At 41.6% G+C, this 21044-nt stretch overlaps 1 protein-coding gene and 1 long non-coding RNA gene across 2 annotated transcripts in view; one reads left to right on the top strand and one right to left on the bottom strand.

The window, feature by feature from the left end:
- The first annotated feature begins 2147 nt into the window (after nucleotides 1–2147).
- The window catches only part of CYP19A1 (cytochrome P450 family 19 subfamily A member 1), a 40547-nt gene continuing 21650 nt past the window's right edge, over nucleotides 2148–21044 (top strand). The window contains exons 1-3 of the mRNA XM_040492686.1: nucleotides 2148–2351; nucleotides 8345–8495; nucleotides 20245–20399. Of these exons, the coding sequence (XP_040348620.1) occupies nucleotides 2207–2351; nucleotides 8345–8495; nucleotides 20245–20399 (451 nt within the window). The 5' untranslated portion in view covers nucleotides 2148–2206. The remainder of the gene's footprint in view (nucleotides 2352–8344; nucleotides 8496–20244; nucleotides 20400–21044) is intronic.
- Nucleotides 15184–21044, bottom strand: part of LOC121041698 (uncharacterized) — a 126308-nt gene continuing 120447 nt past the window's right edge. The window contains exon 3 of the long non-coding RNA XR_005795814.1: nucleotides 15184–15592. This is a non-coding gene — a long non-coding RNA (uncharacterized LOC121041698). The remainder of the gene's footprint in view (nucleotides 15593–21044) is intronic.

Raw genomic sequence — 21044 nt, 5'->3', positions numbered from 1 at the left:
TCCTCTAAAAATCAAGAGGAAAAATACAAGTATTCCATGGCTTTTAAAATTTTTGTTGAAACATTAAAAACTCTCTTTCTGTAGGTTTTAAGCATATATGGAAATGCAAAAAATAGTAAGACAAAAATTATAATATACCATAATTTAAACATTAGAAACACTGCAATTTTTAAAAGTGTTTTCTTTGTAACAACAAAAGAAAACAAAAAATTTGAGAGTATTTGAACATTTCTTGCTGCCTTCTCTTTGTATAACTTATGATGTGGTAGGAGCATCTTTTCTATGCCTTCATGAATTGTCATACTCCTTTATACATTTGCATCAGCTTCCAACATTGTACCCTTTTGTGATTTCAATGTTATGAAGTAGCTCTTGAGAGTTTTTTTACTAAATTTTTTTTTCCTGAGAGTTCCTTTAATGTAAAATATTCTGCCAGGATCACTTCCTCTGGGATATCTTCCTTCTTTTTGTCTCAATCACTTTCTTCACTTATGCTTTTAACATTGGCTTCAGGTTTCATCATTATAAATGGAAACTTTGAAGGTCCTGGCTGTCATAAAGTCACAGGGAGCTTACTCAAAATGATATAAAATTCCACTTAGGAAATTAAATACCTAAAAATTCAACCTCTTCAGAGCAGCAACTTATTAACAAAGGAACCAGATGATGACACATTGCTGACTTTTCAGACTCAGCTTATACATATTTTAAAACAAACAAACTGCCCAACATATGTGCAAGCATTTTAAGTGCCTTGCACTTAACTGTTGATAATTATTTAAATGGTGGAATAATAGAATGAATCAACAGTATGAATCAAGTAACTGAATGAATTCAACTATATTATGAAATGTATGTAATTGCCAGAAATGAGTTTTTAACTGGATATTTAAGATATCATATAGATCAGAGGAGAAATGTAATTACATACTCTTTAAGAATCTGATGAAAGTTCTTTCCCCCTAAAAGTTCAGGTGAGCAGATACAACATGTTATGCAGCATGTCAGGAAGTTCAGAGAGCACCTGAAATCCAATTAGAAGCCCTGGTTACAAATCTAGAACTATTATTACTGGATAAGATCCTGCCAAAATCTGTTTCAGAGCCATTATAAATCCTGCAAACTAAGGTCACTTTCCAAGGAAGGGTAATCCTTGGAGCAGTCATCTGGTACCAGGAGTGCATTGAATGGTCGCTCTTGCTGGCTATACAAGTTTATTCAATCTAGGTCTCTTCAACAAACCTCCATCCCTGAAACTTTCCTCTGAGAGTACTGATATTAGAAAACCTTACTGAAAAGACAGACTCAACATTACATTGTTGAGAAACATGACAGAACCAGCAAATCAAACTAAAAACTCTCTTGCATAGGAGGTTAGCTGCTGTGGGCAAAACATAAGAGGCCACAGCCTACTGTGGATGGGATTTTATTCTTTCTGTCCTTTCTTTCCTTCCTCCTTCCCGATTCCTTCTCTTTATTCTTCTTCTCCCATTCTTCTTTCCTACGAATGCTGACATTGCCCCCCATGGGCACTGCTTTATCCAGGCCATAGTGCAAGAGATTTTAGCCTTATTAAAGTCAATAGAAAAAGATTATCCTGAGTGAGTCACGCTGAATTCACTGAACAACCTAATAAGAAGCTCTGAGGACGCCTCAACAATCTCCAAGAAATTCATTCTTGCTGGAGAAGCTTACTCTTTGGGGGAAGTAATTTTGATCAAGGAAGGGAGTTGGGGATTACTTTTTTAAAAATTGATTTGGCTTCAAAAGAAACAGATTGCCTAAACAATATTTGCTGATGAAGTCACAGAATGACTCCACCTCTGGAATGAGCTTCATTTTCTTGTATTTTGGTTAGAAATTTGACTCTCAATTGGGAATGCAGCCACTCTACCCACTCAAGGGCAAGATGATAAGGTTCTATCAGACCAAGCGTCTAAACGAACCTGAGACTCTACCAAGGTCAGAAATGCTGCACTTCAAGCCAAAAGATCTCCCTTTGGCTTGCTTGTTTTGACTTGTAACCACAACTTTGTCTTGTCTAGGTGTCCAATCACATTATAAAACAAAATGCTTGATTTCTATCGTACAGCACCCTTTGAACCAACAGGAGTCCTAGATATTCTTTTTTTTTTTTTTTTTTTTTTTTGCTGCTCTGATTTACATAGGGCTTTAAATTGTTTTTCCTGAGCTCAAGAAACAAAAGATGGTTTTGGAAATGCTGAACCCAATGCATTACAACATCACCAGCATGATGCCCGAAGTCATGCCTGTGGCCACCATGCCAATCCTGCTGCTCACTGGCTTTCTTCTTTTGGTTTGGAATTATGAGGACACATCTTCAATACCAGGTAAGTCAGTCATTTAGTTCTGTAACTAAGGAGATTATGTACTTGGTCTTTTGGTCCATGAGGGTAAAGAAAATTTTGCAAAAGGACAAAGAGCAAACCCAGGGAGATGGCTGAAGCCCATGGCAATGTTAGCAAATAAAAACCCAGGTGAAAATTTTTATTCCAATTAGCTGCACATTGAAATTTTTGAAATGAAAGAATTTCAAAAATATCTCAGATGATCCCTTCCATTCTGCACTTTGCTTTGGTAAAGTAGACCTGGCACAAGTATCCTCTAAGTTTGAGATGAAGTGAAGCAAAAGTAAGCCAGGTATTTTTTTTATTATTCAAATTAATTCTAATTTTGCTCTGAAGGTAAAAAATGTCTCTGGAATGCCTCCTCTTTTTTTAAAAATTTTATTCTTAAGCAATCTCTACACCCAGTGGGGGGCTCAAACTCACAACCCTGAGATCAAGAATTGCATGCTTCACTGAGCCGGCCAGGTGCCCCTGGAATGCTTTCTATACTCCTCTTCTTCTGCCTCCCATTTTGCCTCATCCATGTGCTCTGCCCTCTTCCTTTCTTGAACGTATTCCCTCTCTTTATCTCACTCTTCATTTTCTCTTATTCTTGGGGATGAGTGTGATGGTGGTGCCACAATAAGGGCTTGCTGGGACCTGGACAGTGGAAGAAAAATGGGGGCCACTACGATTCCCTTGGAATATCATTCCCTGACAGAATCTTCAGCAAGGTCTATGGATTAATCAAAAGTAGAGTACAATATAATTATCCAGATAATTCCAGTAGGAACTCCCACCACTCCACACTATCAGATTAATTCAGAAATATCAGAAATACCCGACTATTATTCAGTTTTCAGTGAAAATTCTTCATGGCAGACATCCATTCCCAGTCCCATGAGATATCTGATAAGGATATGAAAAGCATAGTCATTACACACTTCCAAGTGTGGTGGCCTTCATTATAGCATGATTTAGGGTAGGAGTATGAAGCTGGTGCAAAGTGCCTCATGTCTGGATGCTTCAAATTTTTCCAGAGAACTGTCTATCTGACTCAGACTGATATTTTAGGTTACTTTAATGTCTAATTAAATAGAGCACTCAGTTAATGTTGCTCTCTACTGCCTGAGGGGTCTGAGGGAAGACTCTTCCATGGTCTTTAACCTGAACTCCTTTCCCCACACTGCCCCTTCTTCACTGGACTTCTTCCACAGTGGGGTCCTGGGTCAGGATCCATGAATAGAGGGTGAGGTGGAGAGTATTTTTAACAAGTTCCCCCAGATGTTTATGTTTCAAGTGTTGGAAGAAGTCCCTCGGACCTTTGAAGAAGGAGGTCAGCCTTTGGGGGGCAAGCATAAGAACTGGCATCCCTGAAGCTCTGGGCCAGGAGCCTAGGTGGCAGCTCACTCTGTCCACCACTCCTGGCCTGGTGGTGGACAGGAGTGAGCTGCCACCTAGGCTCCTGGCCTGGGGACAGACATCATACACTGATAGTTAGATCGCATAGTACTATGGTTCTCAGCCACATCTGAGGCAGGATCCCCATGTGGATATTTAAAAAAAAAAATCTTCCCAGGTGATTTTTCACGAGCAATCGGGATTGAGAGCCATGGTTATGACTCCAAACCCTTTCATTTGACAGAAGGGGAAACTGAGCCCCAGAGAAATGAACTGCCTTGTCCAAGCAAACCATCATGACAAGTATAAGAAACCACAGAGTTCAAACTCCTCATTTTACAGGTGAGGGGTTAAAACCCAGAGAAAGGAAATGATTTGTCAGCATCTCTGCTTGAAAGAAAGTGGGAGGTGGGATGGGTGGCAGGGAGGCAACCAAGAATTCCTGAATCCCAGGTTGATGATCATTTTGCTAGCCAGGGACCTTGTGGTCCCATGCTCTCCCTTTGAAAATGTGAGCTCTGGTGGCACAGACTAAGGTCCCTGGTTCCTGGCTGGGGGAGGAAAGGGGAGACAATTGGCTTTGTCAGGGTGGTTCTTCCCAACCAGTACTTCTGAACACCTTTTGCCAGTTTCCTTGAATCACTGGTTCTCTGCGCTCTTAGTTTTACAGGTTTGGGAGAAGCTCAGGGTCAGGGAAAGCCAAAGGGAGTGAAGAAGGTATAATGATTTAAAAGCCCTCAAGTCAGGAATGCCTACGTGGCTCAGTCCATTGTGTCTGACATGATGCCAGCGTTGTGGGATTGAGCCCCACATCAGGCTCCCCACTGAGTGTGGAGCCTGCTTGATTCTTTCTCTCTCCCTCTGCCCCTTTCCCTCTGCCCCTCTGTTCCTCTTCCCCTCTTGCCCCCGCCCCACACACAAGCCCTTAAGTCAGTTACAATTTACAAAGGAGTGTCATATTCATTTTCTCCTGTGCTCCTCACAGCATTGTGGTGAGGTAGGTGTGTTTATGCCCATTTTGCAGATGAAAAAAACTGAGATTAAAGAGGGTAGATGGCACACAGCTAGTAAGTGATGAAAACGAGACTCAGAGCTAAGTTTCTTGATCCACGTTCCCTGAGAGGCCCCGCTGTGTTCAAAGCCGGGACTATGCACCCACAGGCAGGTGACTTAGTACTGCGAGAGCTATGGGAGTCTGGGGAGGACAGAGTCATTCCTACCTAGGGGTTTTGTTAAGTGTCAGTTCTGGGAAACTGCCCCAAGTTCACCAATCTCTGCCCAGGACCCACAGTTACCTGGCCCCTGGCATCTCTCCTTTCCCCGCGGGCACATAGCCATCCCCAAATTTGCACATGGTTTCTCTCGCATAGAGCCTCTCTCTGACTTAGGAACCACATCCCCGGAGGCGGCACTGCAAAAAGGACGTGGCAACACATTCCCCTAACTCCCACTAAAAAACAACTTCACAGAAAGGTAAAATAGATATGTCATCACAGTCCAGGACAAGAAACAGGATGTTAGCAGCATCCCAGAAACTTCTCTTGTGCCTTTTCACTCATACCCCCTCTCTCATCCCCAGCGGTAAACATTCTTCTATTTTGTGACAATCACTTTCTTGCCTTTTCATGTTTTGCCACCTAATTTCAAATCCCCAAACAATACAGATTAATTTTTGCCTGGTGTTAAATGTTTTAGCAGTCGAGTCCGACGTTACTTCTATATTGCTTCTTTTGCTCAATATTATGTTTGTAAGATTCATCCACATTGCAACATGCAGCTACAGTGCATATGGTATCCAGTCACACAAACATTTCATGGTTTAATTACTGATGCTACTGTTGGTGGATCTTTGGGTGTCTCCATTTTGGGGATATCGTGAACAATGCTGCTATGAACATTCACGTGCACAAGTTTCTCTAGGGCGTATACCCAGCATGGAATGCAACAGCTTCTTGATCAGGACAGTGGGTGAGAGGTCCCAGCTGTTGGCTTCCCAGAGGCTGTTTCTGCACAAAAATGCAGTGCAGTATTTATTGGTCCTCTTTGGGCATGAAAGAGGCTCCCACAATTGCTTCATGCCTAGATACGCATTCTCAAATCTAAGAAGCAGAGAGCCGCTTAATGTGGATGCAACCAGAATATTTACCTAATCCTACCAAAGTTTCTCCCCTCCTAAAGCATCCTTTTCTCAGCTGGAGGGTATAAGATATACGTATAAATGAAAGGCTCACATTGTGTTGTAATTATTTGGTATAGTACTTCCCCTCCCCCCACCCCCCCACATAGTCTCCTCTCCCTATCACAGCTTCTCCTGTCCATGACCTGTAGCTAGTGTCTATACCTAGTAGGGTCTCTGTAAGTGTTTGTTGGATGAATTAAGCTGACATGTGATTAGTCAGCAGGGACCCCAAACTCGGATTCTTTTCTGGTTAGAACATCCAGGTTTTCAACCTAAGCAAAGTTCATCGAATCTCCCTTTTTTAGTGGATAGAGATCTGCACTGTCATATTTTAAACTTGAATGGTGGTTCCCCAATAGCAAGACCTTCTATATGGCGCCAAACTTTTAGATAAAAAGTAGAGTTCAGCCTTTCATTTGCATGCCTTTGGTTTTCATGGGCCTAGCATATTATGTAAGTAAATGTTTGTCAAATAAGGCTATTCCCAAATAGCCAGATGTTTGACCTCCTATGGACTAAATGTACATGATTAAGTGATATGTTTCCATTTTTATCAAAATGTAAATACAACCTAAAATACTCTAAATGAGGATCACATTTAAAACTTCATCCTTCATATTATATACACATCTGTAAATAACTTTAAAAATTCACCCAGGAGGGGCTCCTGGATGGCTCAGTCGGTTAAGCGTCCGACTTTGGCTCAGGTCATGATCTCATGGTTGGTGGGTTTGGCCCCACATCAGGCTCTGTGCTGACAGCTCAGAGGCTGGAGCCTGCTTCAGATTCTGTGTCTCCCTCTCTCTCTGCCCCTCCCCTGCTTGTGCTCTCTCTCTTTCTCTCAAAAATAAACATTTAAAAGAATTTTAAACAATTCACCCAGGAAACGTTTATTAAACATCTACAATGTTTCAAGCTGTAAATAGCCAGCAAAATAGTTTGTTATTATGCACAGCTTAATTGATTAGAGATCTGTATATCTGATGACATTCTAAGGAAATACATATTCACATTTGCTCATTTTAATCTTTTGAAGAATTTAATGAAATTATTTTAATATAAAGCCAATCATCTACTTATAATTCAGTGTTATTGGAACAATCATAAGATTAAGAAGAACCCTTTGAAAATGTTTTGGTTCTACATATAATGCCCAAGACCTTCACTTTAAAGAAAAAAATAAAAAGCTGACAGTCTTATTCCCATTAACCCAGGTATTGCAAAGTTATGGACTAAATCTTATTTGCTGAATTTGGGACTAAACATGCAATTTAGATGACTCAAGCAAAAGCTTAGATTATCTAGATTATTTACACAACTCTTGCCCCTGGAGTCAGAACATGCCTCATACAGTTGTGCATGGCAGCTTCATATTTTACTGACAGAATGAAAGTAAAGGAGAAAGATTTAGAAAAGCTACTACTTCACAAAAACCATTGCGAAAAGTTTCTAACATTTTACCACCACCAGTAAAATCAAGCTAGCAAGTTTGTTCTCTGGTCTAGGCAGCAGCGAATTCCCCGGTTTTTACTGGATTTATGTTCTTTACAGTTCTGCCATTGTCTACATAAGCAAGGACATGAGAAGTCACTGCTCTTGAGTAAACCCACATCACTGGACTCAAATTCTAATCTAGACATTGATCAGATTCATTACCTATGAGATTTAGCTTAGGATTCTTTTCTTAAACTGAGTCCTTTTTGAAGGTAAACAAAAAAGAAATGGATATTCTCTGTTTGAATATTATCTTTGCAGACCATGTCTGTCAGTTAAAAAGATTACACCAGGGGTGCCTGGGTGGCTCAGCTGGCTCAGCTGGTTAAGTGTCCGACTTTGGCTCAGGTCATGATCTCACAGTTCATGAGTCCAAGCCCCACATTGTCAGAGCAGAGCCTGCCTCAGATTCCCTGTCTCGCTCTTTCTCTGCCCCTCCCATGCTCGATCTCTCTCTCTCAAAAATAAATAAGCATTAAAAAAAATTACACCAAAACTACAAACTCATGTTAAGCCTCCCATTCTGTCAGCTGGGGATCCAAACCAAAAGTTTTCAGACAAAACTCGGCAGCCAAATAGACCTGTCAGCTTGTCACATGTCCTGACTTCCATGCTTGTAAATAGATGGACTGACTGACTTGTATTTGAAACTCACTGATACTGCTTAACATGGCGAGAAAATAGTAGACACATACCCTGGTTCATTCAGACTGAATTAAGATCAAATGGAACTAGCATGGTATAGACACTGAACTACTGTTTTCACATGTTAAGCTTATTTGGGTTTTTAGTGATTCACAGATACACATCAGAAGATGTAAAAGAGCATTTAGATATTAAAGAACAAGAATAGCAGTAACATAAAGCAGTTGCTCTTTCTGGTGTTGCTAAAATTCTGACTGTGATCTTTTCCCTTTCCTAGGTCCTGGCTATTGCATGGGAATTGGGCCCCTCATTTCCCACTGCAGGTTCCTGTGGATGGGGATTGGCAGTGCCTGTAACTATTACAACAAGATGTATGGAGAATTCATGAGAGTCTGGATATGTGGAGAGGAAACACTCATTATTAGCAAGTAAGTCTGTTAAGAATCGGAGACATATTTTTAAAACTAAAGCTGCATTTTTTCCTATTAAGTAACAAGCAAACTTATTTTGATATCTTGATCCTTTTGTTTCTAAGGGTATGTTTTTGCTACTGAAATGGAGGTGGGCAATTCCCAGGTGAAAATCTATCACTATATACAAATGAAATAATTGGGTTTTGCCTAACGCCAGAGGTACACAGATAAAGCACTCTGGAAAGGTGGGAAACTATTCAAAATTTCTCTCCAGATGATTTGGGTTTGATAAAACATACTTTAGGGAGAGGCATTATCTTCTCTGCTTTCCTAAGATTTTGCTCTTCTCTCTATAAGTAAGCATTTAAAACAAAACAAAACACCTGAGAGAAAGAAATCAGTACCAATTTGCTAATGTGCTTCTAATAGTAGGCTACTGAGCACCTCTAGCAGGATAAAGAGTAGAAAAAAATGCTATTCAAATGCTCTGATTCTATTTACGACTGTGTGCCAGTATCTCAGCTGAGTGATCTTTAAAAAAATCAGGAATATTGCCTATTTAAAAAAAAATGGTTTGTTATATTCTCTGGATAAGTTTAGCATTGAATTCATCCAGGGTTAACCAAATAGGCATCGACTACAGAGAACTAGCTTTGTGAAATACTAGTTTTCGTTTTCACTGATCATAGAACATGGAGAATTTCAAAGAAAGCATATATCACTAGACTTTCATCTATTATTACTAGATATTTAACAATGTTATATGCCAACACTATCTCATTAATGAGTTTTTAGATTCTCTGACCGGGCTTTACCCAGAACTAAGACCAACTAGGGTTTTACCGATGAATTAGAATTATTTGTCCAGATACACAGACTATTGCCCAGAGGTAAGTGAAGCATTTCTGGAAACCACATGGATTTTTTTCAAGCCAAGCTGATATACATCATTTCATAAATACCACGGTAATCTTTGAGCCCAATTCTTTGAAACAAATAACTGAAAGAAGGGAGTGGGGGACTGATAATTATCCTTAGATTTTACTTCTCTTGGGATACTGAGCTCTGGTCAGCCAAATTTAGGTGAATTTGATACATTCTCACTTAAAAAAATTTTTTTTTAATGTTTATTTATTTTTGAGAGAGGGAGAGAGAGACAGAACATGAGCAGGGGAGGGGCAGATAGAGAGAGGGAGGCACAGAATCTAAGGCAGGCTCCAGGCTCCAAGCTGTCAGCATAGAGTCCAACATGAGGCTCGAACCCATGAACCGTGAGATATAACCTGAGCCAAAGTTGGACACTTAACCGACTGAGTCACCCAGGCACCCCGATATGTTCTCATTTTAAAAATCCAATACTTTAATCACTTTGGCAACTGAATACAGTCTCAACATGTCCTGAGACTGATGGGGGCTTGGGACGTTGGCCCATTTGGCCCTGCTCTTGCATCCCTCAGCATAGCCAGTTTCCTTCCAGCACTACTTGGCAGACAGGTAAAGGGACCTGCAGGATACTTATCCAAAAGGATATCCGTCTACAGCTCAGAATCTAGAGCAGTGGTTCTCACCCTGGCTGCACAGGGAGCTTATAAAAACCCCAAGGCCCAGGCCACACCCCCAGCTTTCAGAATCTCTGGGGGTGGGACCCAGGCACCAGTAGTGTTCAGAGCTCCCCAAGTCATTCCAGTGTGCTGCGGAACCTGAGACGGGAGAGCAGGTAAGCTGCCTCCAGCACAAAGGGGTCTCTCCTTGGGGGTAAGGGAGCCAATAAGCAGGGCTGGAATGCTTTCGTCTTAACATCTTACTCTTTAGTCTAGCTCAGGTGCTAAGCTAGTGTCAGATAAGAACCTGAGTGAAGAATGTGGCAAGGGTCCAGAGGACCAAAACAGAAATGGCTCTTAGATACTACATACTTGGCTCACCAGATACAGTCCTGGAAGCCCAAAGCCATTTCTGAAGTAGGATCCTTGTTACAGTGCAGGGTGGCATCTGACCACTCTGCTGTCTTCATGAGGAAAGTGACTTTAGCAACCCTGACCAACTCAGGTGCTGATTCATGCTCAAGATGCACACACAACCCATCCCGCCCCTCCCCCAGCTCTCCCACTTCTCTTCTTGTCCTGTCCTAACCTGCTTTTCACTGGTTGGAGTCTTTGTGTTCTCCTTAATTGCCTCGAGCGCTCAATTTTGTTGTTAAGGGCTGAGCTCCCTGCAGGAATAGGACATGTTTGTCCCCATCTCCTTCCCTCGCCTGCTCTTCAGGTCCCTTCCAGAACTACCCGTGCCTCTTGAAAATACCCCAATTGGACCTCAGAAAGATTTTTATTTTTATTTGAATAGTTTGCCAGGTTTTTTTCTTTTGAAAAGTTTGAGATCTCTAGTCATTACAGCTGACTAGAGATTATGGCCCAACTTTTCCTACCAGCATAGTCTTGAAGTGGTGGGGGCTGCAGAATTTCACGGCGGGGGTGGGGGGTGGGGATCAGGTGGGGGGTGGGGGAGTCAGGCCTGAGTGCTTCCAGGATGTTGCCTGAGCAACTCTGAACTCTGAGGGAAGGTTCATCTGGGCATCCGTAGAAAAAGCACTCACAATTCCCCAGGCTGGTAAGCTCTAAATTAATGAGGGTCTACAGATGTTGCCCATGATACTATATGTTGTGTGTATGTATCAGTTTTTGTAATGAATACAAAAAAAAAAAAGAATGTGGGTGGCATTAATAAAGGGGGTTAGCAATTAACATGCTAATTATGGTCATATAGTAATTAACATACTAATTAGGGTTGTATTTGTGTATCTGTTTTAATCATATGTAAATTTATAGGAAATTCATTAATTTATTCTTTTAACATGCATTTATTGAGAATTTACTATATACTAAGCACTGGATGATCCTAACTTATAATTATTATTGCCCCCCATTCAATCATTAAATATTTATTGAGAACTTAACTATGTACACTGGGTATCATGAGCAAATCAGCCAAAAATTCCTACCATCATAGAGAAATATATTGTTGTATTGTTAATATACCAACAATAGATGAGTGTATCAGTAGGGTGACCAACTGTCTTGGTATGCCTGGAACTAGGGGGTTTTCTGGGATGGGGGACTTTGAATGTTAAAACTGGGACAGTCCCAAGCAAACCAAGATAGTTGCTCACACTATCTTCAGGTAGATATGTGCTATATAGGAAAATAAATTAGGGGACAGCCAGTTGCAGGGATGGAAGTGCAATTATAAATAGGTGGTCTAATTCAGAAGACCTAATTCAGATAGGTCTAATGCAGGCCTAATTAGGCCTGAATTATGCCTAATTCAGAAGACAGCATTTGAGTAAAGACTTAAAGGAAGTGAGGGAAGGAGTCATGCAGAGATGTAGAGGAAAACCATTCCAGACAGAAGGAACAGCAAATGCAAACCCCTGCGGTGGAAGCCTGGCTGAAATGTTCAAGTAACAACAAGGACACCAGTGTGGCTAGTGGAAGAATAGGGGAGATGACACTAGAAAGGTATCAGGACAGTCAATAATATTGGGCCTTGCTGGCCATTGTAACAACTCTGAATTTTACCCTGCAATGAGATGGGAAGCCTTTGAAGAGTTTGAGCAGAAAAGTGACACATCTAACTCAATCATGTTTCAGCAGACTCCTGACTTCTTTACCCACATTCTACCCACATTCTTTGAGACTAGGTGTTAAAGGAACAAGGATGAATATACAGAGGGCAGTTAGACAAGATGATGGTGTCTGGTCCGTGTGAGAGCAGTAGAGGTGGTAAGAAGTAAAATTCTAGGTATATTTTGAAGGCAAAGTCAATAAGGGGCTAAGAGATTGATGTTGGGTGTGAGAATTAAGGTGGTAGCATAGTGTTGTGTCTTGAATACCTAGAAGAATGAGGGTATCATTACCTCAGGTAGGTGGAGCAAGTTTGGGATGGGGAGAAATTGGGATTCCATTTGGGATATTTTGACTTGATATGTGTAGTGTACAGCTGAGTAGGGTGTTGTGAAGGAAGGTCTGAGTCTTTTGACCCTCCACCACAGTTAGAAACTAGAAAAGGAGGCTGAGAAGGACAGCCAGAGAAGGGAAAACCAGGAGAGTATGGTGGTCTGAAAGCCACGTGATGAGGGTATATCAGGGAGGATGGAATTGTCAAACATGCCAGATAGCGCTAGGTTAATGAAGAAGATTTGAGGAACATTTAGCAACATGGGTGACCTTGGCAATTTCAATGGAGTGGTGAGGACAAAAGTCTCACTGTAGTATAGAATGAGGAGAGAGAATTAGAGGCTACAGGAGGAAGACAACTCTTCCAAGGAGTTTGTCATAAAGGCAGCAGAGAAATGGAACAAAGAAATATAAAGAGATATATAGTCCAAGGAGTTTTTGTTAAGAGAGGAGAAATCACAACATGTGTGTTATGATGGCAATGATGGATTATAAAGCAAAATTGTTGATGGAAGAGAAAGGGGTGTGCTAGGTGAAATGTGAAAGGGGGTACAGGTGACAGGTGGAGTTGGCGTTGAATAGGGACATGAAAGTTCATCTACAGTAAGTTTGAGAAGTTTGAATATATGAGACAGATCCTAGTAGTTGGAGCTTGCAGAGATTCTTCTTTTTCCTCAGTGAATAAATAAATAAATACATACATACATACATACATACATACATACATACATACATACATACCTACCTACCTAAGACTGGGGAAGTAGAATGTTTGAGGAGAGAGGAGGCAGGATTTAATAGTCATCTAGAACAGTAAGTGTGAAAGGACTGGGGAAATGTAGTAGAATTGCCAGCTGCGCTAAGGGCCCACTTGAATTTAACTGGGATTTGTCAGTGTGTGTGTGTGTGTGTGTGTGTGTGTGTGTGTGTGTGTGTACGTGTGCATGTGTGTTTTTTTTTTTCCCAGCCACATTCAGCTCCCAGGAACAAGCACAGAGTAAGCTAAGAGTTGGATTTAGCCAGGGGTAAGGTTTTACCAGGGGTAAAAGATTTTTACCAGGCAACTATGACAAAGTAAGGAGAGGGTCAAGGGAGTTGAGGATGCATGGAAGAGAGTGATTTTAATGATTGACAACAGAATGTTTTTTCCAACTTTCTATTAAGAAAATGTTTAAATGAATAGGGAAGTTGAAAGAACAGTCTTCCCATTCCTTGCCCCCATGACATTGACCTCTTGAAGAGACCAGGCCAACTGTCTTATAGAATGTGTTTCACATTTCTGAATTTCTCTCTTTACATTATGATGTCACTTAACATAGTCCTCTACTCCATGTGTTTCTTATAAACTGAAAATTATGAATTTTTTTTAGAGAGATAGAGTGCGAGCAGGAGAGGGAGGTGGAAAGAGAAGAGAGAGAGAGAGAGAGAGACCCAAGAAAGCTCCACACCCAGCGTGGAGCCTTACACAGTACTCAATCTCACAACCCTGGGATCATGATATGAGCCGAAATCAAAAGTTGGACCCTCAACCAAGTGAGCCACCCAGACACCCTAAACTGAAAATTATGTCTCAGTTTCATTCAGGTTAAACATTTTTGTAATAATACTTCCTTGGTAGGGCTAGGCACTTCATATTGCATCACATCAGGAGACAAGGAAAAGTTGTCCCACTATTAGGGATGCTAAATGTGATCACTTGGATAGGGTAGTTACAGTCAGATCTCTCTATTATAAAGATTGTTTTCCTCTTGCAGTGACTCCAGTATTTAGCTGGGTATGTGAGGATACTAGAGGGGCAAAGGACAAGGGGAAGGTAATGGGATCAACAGAGACTAAGTCTCAGGCACAAAACAGGTCTATATGGGCAAGTGTTTTTAAATGTTTGGTACCAATTATTCCATTAATTTTCTCCTCCATATTTATTTATAGTACTCATCACTCTTGAACCTGGCCACAGATGTGTGAGTCCTTTTTTTTTTTTTTTGAAGGTTGTATTTTTAAGTAATCTCTACACCCAACATGGGTCTTGAACTCACAACCCTGAGATCAAGAGTCGCATGTTCCACCGACTGATCCATCCAGGATCCCCTATGTGAGTCCTTTAAATTCAGAACTGAAAAGTGGCTTCCTCTTCACTACCTAATAACTTATTTCCTGGCTACTTTTCATTTTGAATAGACAATAGGTTTGCCATCTTTGGTGCTGTCTTTTGACTTCAGTCATGTTTAAAGAAGAACAATGAAGGGGAATAGGAGAAACAGGCTTCCAATTATGGAACGAATAAATCACAAGGATGAAAGGTACAGTATAGGGAGTACAGTACTGGTATTGTAATAGCATTGTATGGTGACAGATGGTAGCTACACTGTGGTAAGCACAGCATAATGTATAAATGTGTTGAATCACTGTGTTGTACACCTAAAAACTAATGTAACACTGTGTGTCAACTATACTCAAGGAAGGAAGGAAGGAAGGAAGGAAGGAAGGAAGGAAGGAAGGAAATAAATAATGACTCCAGGGGCGCCTTGGTGGCTCAGTCAGTTAAGCGACCGACTTTGGCTCAGGTCATGATCTTGCAATACGTGAGTTCAAGCCCTGGATCAGACTCTATGCTGACAGCTCGGAGCCTGGAGCCTGCTTCAGATTCTGTGTCTCCCTCTCTCTGCCCCTCCCCTGCTCATGCTCTGTCTCTCTGTCTCTCAAAAATAAATAAACGTTAAAAAAAATTAAAAAAGAAATAATGACCCCAGTTACCATGCAATTTACACTACCCTTCTGAGGGTAGTGTCCCTTCTGAGCTTGGGGACTCACCTGGTCTCTCTTCAGTGGTAGGAAATCTTTACTCCCCCAGTCAATATAACATCTCCTTCAACTGGTGTTATAGGCTGGCCCACAAGGCTGGAGCATGGTCTCTGCTATTTTCATGACCACCCTGTGTGCTCTGGGCTGGAGTCCCTAGTTCTTCACCAAACTTTATTTCTTCACTTTCCCAATTTACTCTGGTTATATAAAGCCAACCTACTTTTGAAAAAAGTTTGTTTTAAATTGCTCACCGGCAGCCGGTCACTCTTCACTCTCACTGTGTATCACTTCTGTCTTGACAGCTTTGTCCCTTGCCAAGTCAGAGCCTCTGACTCGAAATAACTGAGATGTTGGCGCCCCCTAAAGAACACATTTATTTTTAAACTTAGCTCTTTATTAAGTAATGCACATTTAGTTGGGTTTAAGTTTGGGGTTTCTTGTTTCTTTTTTAAAAATCGATTACTAATTTCTCAAAGTAAGTGGCCATGCTAATGTGGTTAAAGCAGTATATAAAAGCTCTAGGGGTCAGAGCGGAAAGAATAGCGCTCTGCTTTACCTCTAGGCTTAAAGTTCTTAGATACAAATTTGTGAATAAAGAATATACAAATTACTTACTTTCTGCTGTACTTACAGAATAAGGTAGGGGAAGGTGAGAGAAGCTAAAGTCCTAAAACCTATTAATAATCTTTTCAGCCCTCTCAAAGCATGACTTCTCTATACAGGAAAAAATTTTAGCTGTTTGTCAGTCAAATTAATTCCCTGGAATACAAAGAGAAGCATCTGTATTTTTGTTTTTATTTTTGTTGCTAGGAAGAGAAATACTTGTCCAAAACGTGGGATCACTTGATGAATAATATCTGGAATTAAATCAAGAGAATATTTGACTTAATAGAGAGTGTTTTGGTTTGAAAATAAGATGTTTTTCCTTGAAAGAAATAATCTAGTAGACAATTTATTCATATAATACTTATGTTTTCATTTCCTGACAATGCCATCATTTCAGGGCCTTTCTTTTAAAATTTAAATAGGACTATGGAACCATCACAAATGTGAGGGTTTGGCTAATACTTAGCCCACTACTCAGCCAGAGCACAGTGCCTTTGGCCCAATGTCTTCTTGGGAATGTGTTTTCACAGGCATTAATTGAACAACCTAATTAAGGCACACTCATCCTTCTAGGAGCCAAGTATCAACTTTAAGAAGGAGAAGCAAGTGGTAAGATGGTCACTGCAGCCCAGTGCACATACTATAATCACCACTCCCCATCTTTGAGGGTTATGTGCTCAGAAACACTGCAGAGGAGGAGAATTTGCAGCTGAGAAACAAAATTTCAGTGGAGAAGTGGGGAGGAAGAACCAAAGTTGCAATGAACACATGAAAACTTGTATAAATATTAAGTTCACCAAGAATAATAATGGCGTCTAAAACACTGATGATATTTTACGTATCTTGAATTTGCACAATTGGGCACTATGCTGCTACTTTCTCTTCTCTCTTTCTCTCTCTCCCACACCAGAAAATGCCCAGGTTCTCCCCCCTTGGCAGTATCAGACAGATGTTTATAAATATATTTTGCTTTCTTGCAATAATATTCTCTTCCGATTCCTCTGCTCAAATGTTTAGTCCTAATTTTATGATCTCTGCCTCTGAACTCCTCTCTGGTCTCAGAGACATGGGGTAGCTTAGAATCCTTAGGTGAAAAAAACTATGGGGGGTCTATTTCAACTTACCAACAGACCTGGGCAGTTTAGTTCCCAAGACCCAAAGTCAAGGATTATGTCACTTGAGCTCTGCCCGTGATCCCCAGCAGAGCATACACAGGTAGGCTACATGGATACATGGCCTGGCTCCAGTATAGTAAACATGGCCAAAAGTCAGACTAATGACAGTGTACCCTGCCTCAGCTTTCTTCATTGCCTCCCATAGTTGCACCACAGAAAACCTCTACTCCTTCTCTGCTAACCAGTTGGCCCCTCTTTTTAATTCCCAAACCCTGCTCCCCTTTTCTCCCTATCTCCAAGAAAAATGGCTATCAATTTGAGTATACTTCAGTGGAAAATTTTTGAAGTTGCTGAAAATATATATGGAGAGAAGTAAATCTGCTTATGCTGACAATTTACTAAGGGGAATTTGCATTTGGCCGTGTCATCCATATATAAATACCGTGCCCTTGTAATCTGAAGAGCCTGTTATCATGCCCCCTCAGAGGAGTCTGGGTAATGTATGTACTTGGAACATGCTTTGTTAGCGTAGGGAGGAAGAGGACAATAAATGAGACTTTGGGGCTAAGCACAGCCTCTGTGGTCCTCTGTGTACTCTGTGTTCTTATTGTCCACTCAGCAGCGCAGGGATGTCTGAGGGCCCCAGGCCTCAGAGGCGGCATGCTCCAGCCTTATGTATGGAAAGGCTGGGCCTTGGACGGAGGTGGCTGACATATGACCTCTCTTTCCTCACTCAACCAGAACCATGTACCCCGTCAGTGAGAATTTCGGGGTCTAGCTGCCTGCACTCCCACCTCCTGCACTGTTTTGTCTGCCTCTTATCCTCACTGTACAGACTTTCTTCCATATCCTTCAGATAATCTCATTTGATTTTTCCAAGTGAGTGGTATTTGTGTCTGGTCTATGCCTACAATGTGATATTGGCATTTATGAAAATAATAGACATACAAGCACCACATATCCTGCTTATTATCTTCTCTATTCTCCAACAAACACTATCCTGCCTGTCTTCATGTAATGCCCTTTTGCTCAGCATATGAAGGGTAGCTACCTAGTTTATGAGCACGTGCCATGTTGGAGTTCCAGTTTCTGACCCATGTGGTCCGTGGCCTCAGCTGTCACTTAGCCTTTGTCCAGGTAGCCTGTTTCCCTCTGGGCCCTGCATGAACCTCTTTTCCAGCCAAAGCCCCTTGCCATAGGAAGTGCAGTCACCTGTAGTGTTTCTTAATTTCTCTCTTGGCAGATCAAAAATGAATTTATTCCATCCACCCCACAATTCTCAACTTCATAAATTCCCAGCAGACTTCTTTTTCTGAGCACTGAGCCAGGAGTCCTCTCCTCCCCAAATCTGCACTCTGTAGCATTCATCTCAGCTCTCTTCCCTCTCCCTCCCCATGCTGCTAGCTGCAAGTATACCCTGCAGTAAACCCACCTACCATTTATACTGAAGAGCACAATTATCCTCTTATCCTTTATCCTGTTGATTATTAAATGACTTAAATTATCCATTTATCCTTCCAATGCCACAGGATAACTTCTAAGCAGTCTTAACAAAACATCTCAACAAGGTGAGTTGGTCTCTCCCTGCAGAAGAATTCTGTACTGCTATCCTAAGAAGATAATGTTCTCCTCATGTGTGCAGGCTTCTAGAACTTCTTCAGCTAGAATTTTATAACATTTCATAACTCTAAGTGCTTCATCATGCCCAAATTGACCCCTGGGATGTGGGGGGAAGGGAGCAGCTCCTAGAAGAAGAAATGGTGGGGAGGGGAGAGGAAGAAGGAACTGCTTTCTCCTTCCTAGTTCCTCCCAGGACTTAAAACTGAGCACAGGTCTGGAAAACAGTGTGGAGGTTCCTCAAAAAATTAAAAATAGATCTACCCTATGACCCAGCAATAGCACTGCTAGCAATTTACCCAAGGGATACAGGAGTACTGATGCATAGGGGCACTTGTATCCCAATGTTCATAGCAGCACTTTCAACAATAGCCAAATTGTGGAAAGAGCCTAAATGTCCATCAACTGATGAATGGATAAAGAAATTGTGGTTTATATACACAATAGAATACTACTTGGCAATGAGAAAGAATGAAATATGGCCTTTAGTAGCAACGTGGATGGAACTGGAGAGTGTGATGCTAAGTGAAATAAGTCATACAGAGAAAGACAGATACCATATGTTTTCACTCTTATGTGGATCCTGAGAAACTTAACAGAAGACCATGGGGGAGGTGAAGAAAAAAAAAACAGAGAGGGAGGGAGCCAAACCATAAGAGACTCTTAAAAACTGAGAATAAACTGAGGGTTGATGGGGGGTGGGAGGGAGGAGAAAGTGGGTTATGGGTATTGAGGGCACCTTTTGGGATGAGCACTGGGTGTTGTATGGAAACCAATTTGACAATAAATTTCCTATTTAAAAAAAAGAAGAAAAAGAAAGATAGTTTGATTCTGAAAAAAAAACTGAGGGTTGGGGGGCGGGGCGGTGGTGCAGAATGGAGGCAAAACAGTGAGGAGGAGCTGAGAAGTTCAGGGAAGCCTGTTGGCAAGGTCCCAGTGCTGCTACCTCAAGGGCTATCTAATGGCTCACCATGTCCTATATCCTGAGAGAACTCTGTGACCCTGGAGACCTTGATGAGTCAGGATGGAATGCAGAGCCCCAGGATAGCTGCTGTCACCACCACAGACAGCTGTCAAGGCCCAGCCCAGCCAGCTAAGCCCAGAGCCTGGAGTGACCAGGAGGTGTCCTTCAAGCCCAGAATGATACCCACCGGGGGGTCCAGGCCTGATTAGAGACTCTGGGGATAGATGGTACAAGGCCAGACTACTGGTTCCAAATGAAGATGACATCAGCAATTCCAGGAACTCTGGATTCCGAGACTCACTCCTGTAGAGGGTGGTGCTGTCTGGAGTGGGGCTGGAGGCTCTCGGGACCCTCTGGTGGAGTGGAGGGCTTGGCTTCTCAAAGCCTTGCAGCTCTGATCCCAGTTGTGGGTAGTATTTTAATGACTTGGAATTAGAAAAGAGGGAAATAAAGAATGGTGTGTGTGTGTGTGTGTATGTGTGTGTGTGTTCTATCTTTCGTGGTGCTCAAGCAGGGTGTCAGGAGGTAGAAGTATTTCGACTGGAGAGGGATGTTCTTCCACTAACAGAAGTGTTTATTCAATACGAATTCTAGAATGCACTGCATTTAGATCAACATGCATTTGCTAAGAGAGTCACCTGGTATCAAAATCATCACGATGAGTTCTCTTAACCCTTACAAATTCACACTAAGGTTTGCTGTCTCTGCAGGTCCTCAAGTATGTTCCATGTAATGAAACACAGTCACTACAGCTCCCGATTTGGCAGCAAACTTGGGTTGCAGTGCATCGGCATGCATGAAAATGGCATCATATTTAACAACAATCCAACCCTCTGGAAAGCTGTTCGACCTTTCTTTACAAAAGGTAATCAGGTGCTGGCTACATTCTGCTCTTTTGTCTAAAACTATGCCCACTATTTTGGAATTTAAATTTTGCCACTTCACTTATTTTGAAATAATAAGATATGGTAGGAACTGTTCTAAGCACTTGATATTTTAATCCCACAGCAACCCCATGTGGTACACACTCTTATCACCTACATTTTACAAATGGGAAAACTGAAGTTTACATAGGTGAAGTAACTTACCCAAAGGTCCCAATATTAGTAAAGAGTGGCCCAGGAGACAACCCCAGAGCCTGCATTTTTAACCACCACAAATTCTGTTCTTCCTGTTGATGCACAAAGCAATTTCATAGACATGAAGAAGAGATGGAGCTCTACACTTAGGATCACTTCAATTAAGAATTTAGTGTGGAAGGGGTGGCTCAGTCAGTTAGGTGTCCAACTCTTGATTTGGGCTCAGGTCATGATCTCACAGTTCGTGGGGCTGAGTCTCCCCTCAGGCTCCACCCTGACAGCAGGAAGCCTGCTTGGGATTCTCTCTCTCTCTCTCTGTCCCTCTCCACCATCCCTACACCACCCACTGAGTGCTCATGCACATCATGCACGCAAAGGCATGCACACATGCTCATTCTCAAAAATAAATAAACTTTAAGAATAAATAAATA

This window comes from Herpailurus yagouaroundi, unplaced genomic scaffold (assembly GCF_014898765.1).
Source record: "Herpailurus yagouaroundi ecotype Mexico unplaced genomic scaffold, PumYag 184, whole genome shotgun sequence".
Lineage (NCBI taxonomy): Eukaryota > Metazoa > Chordata > Mammalia > Carnivora > Felidae > Herpailurus > Herpailurus yagouaroundi.
Note: the sequence above shows the minus strand (reverse complement) of the source record. Positions and strands in the feature narration are given on the sequence as shown.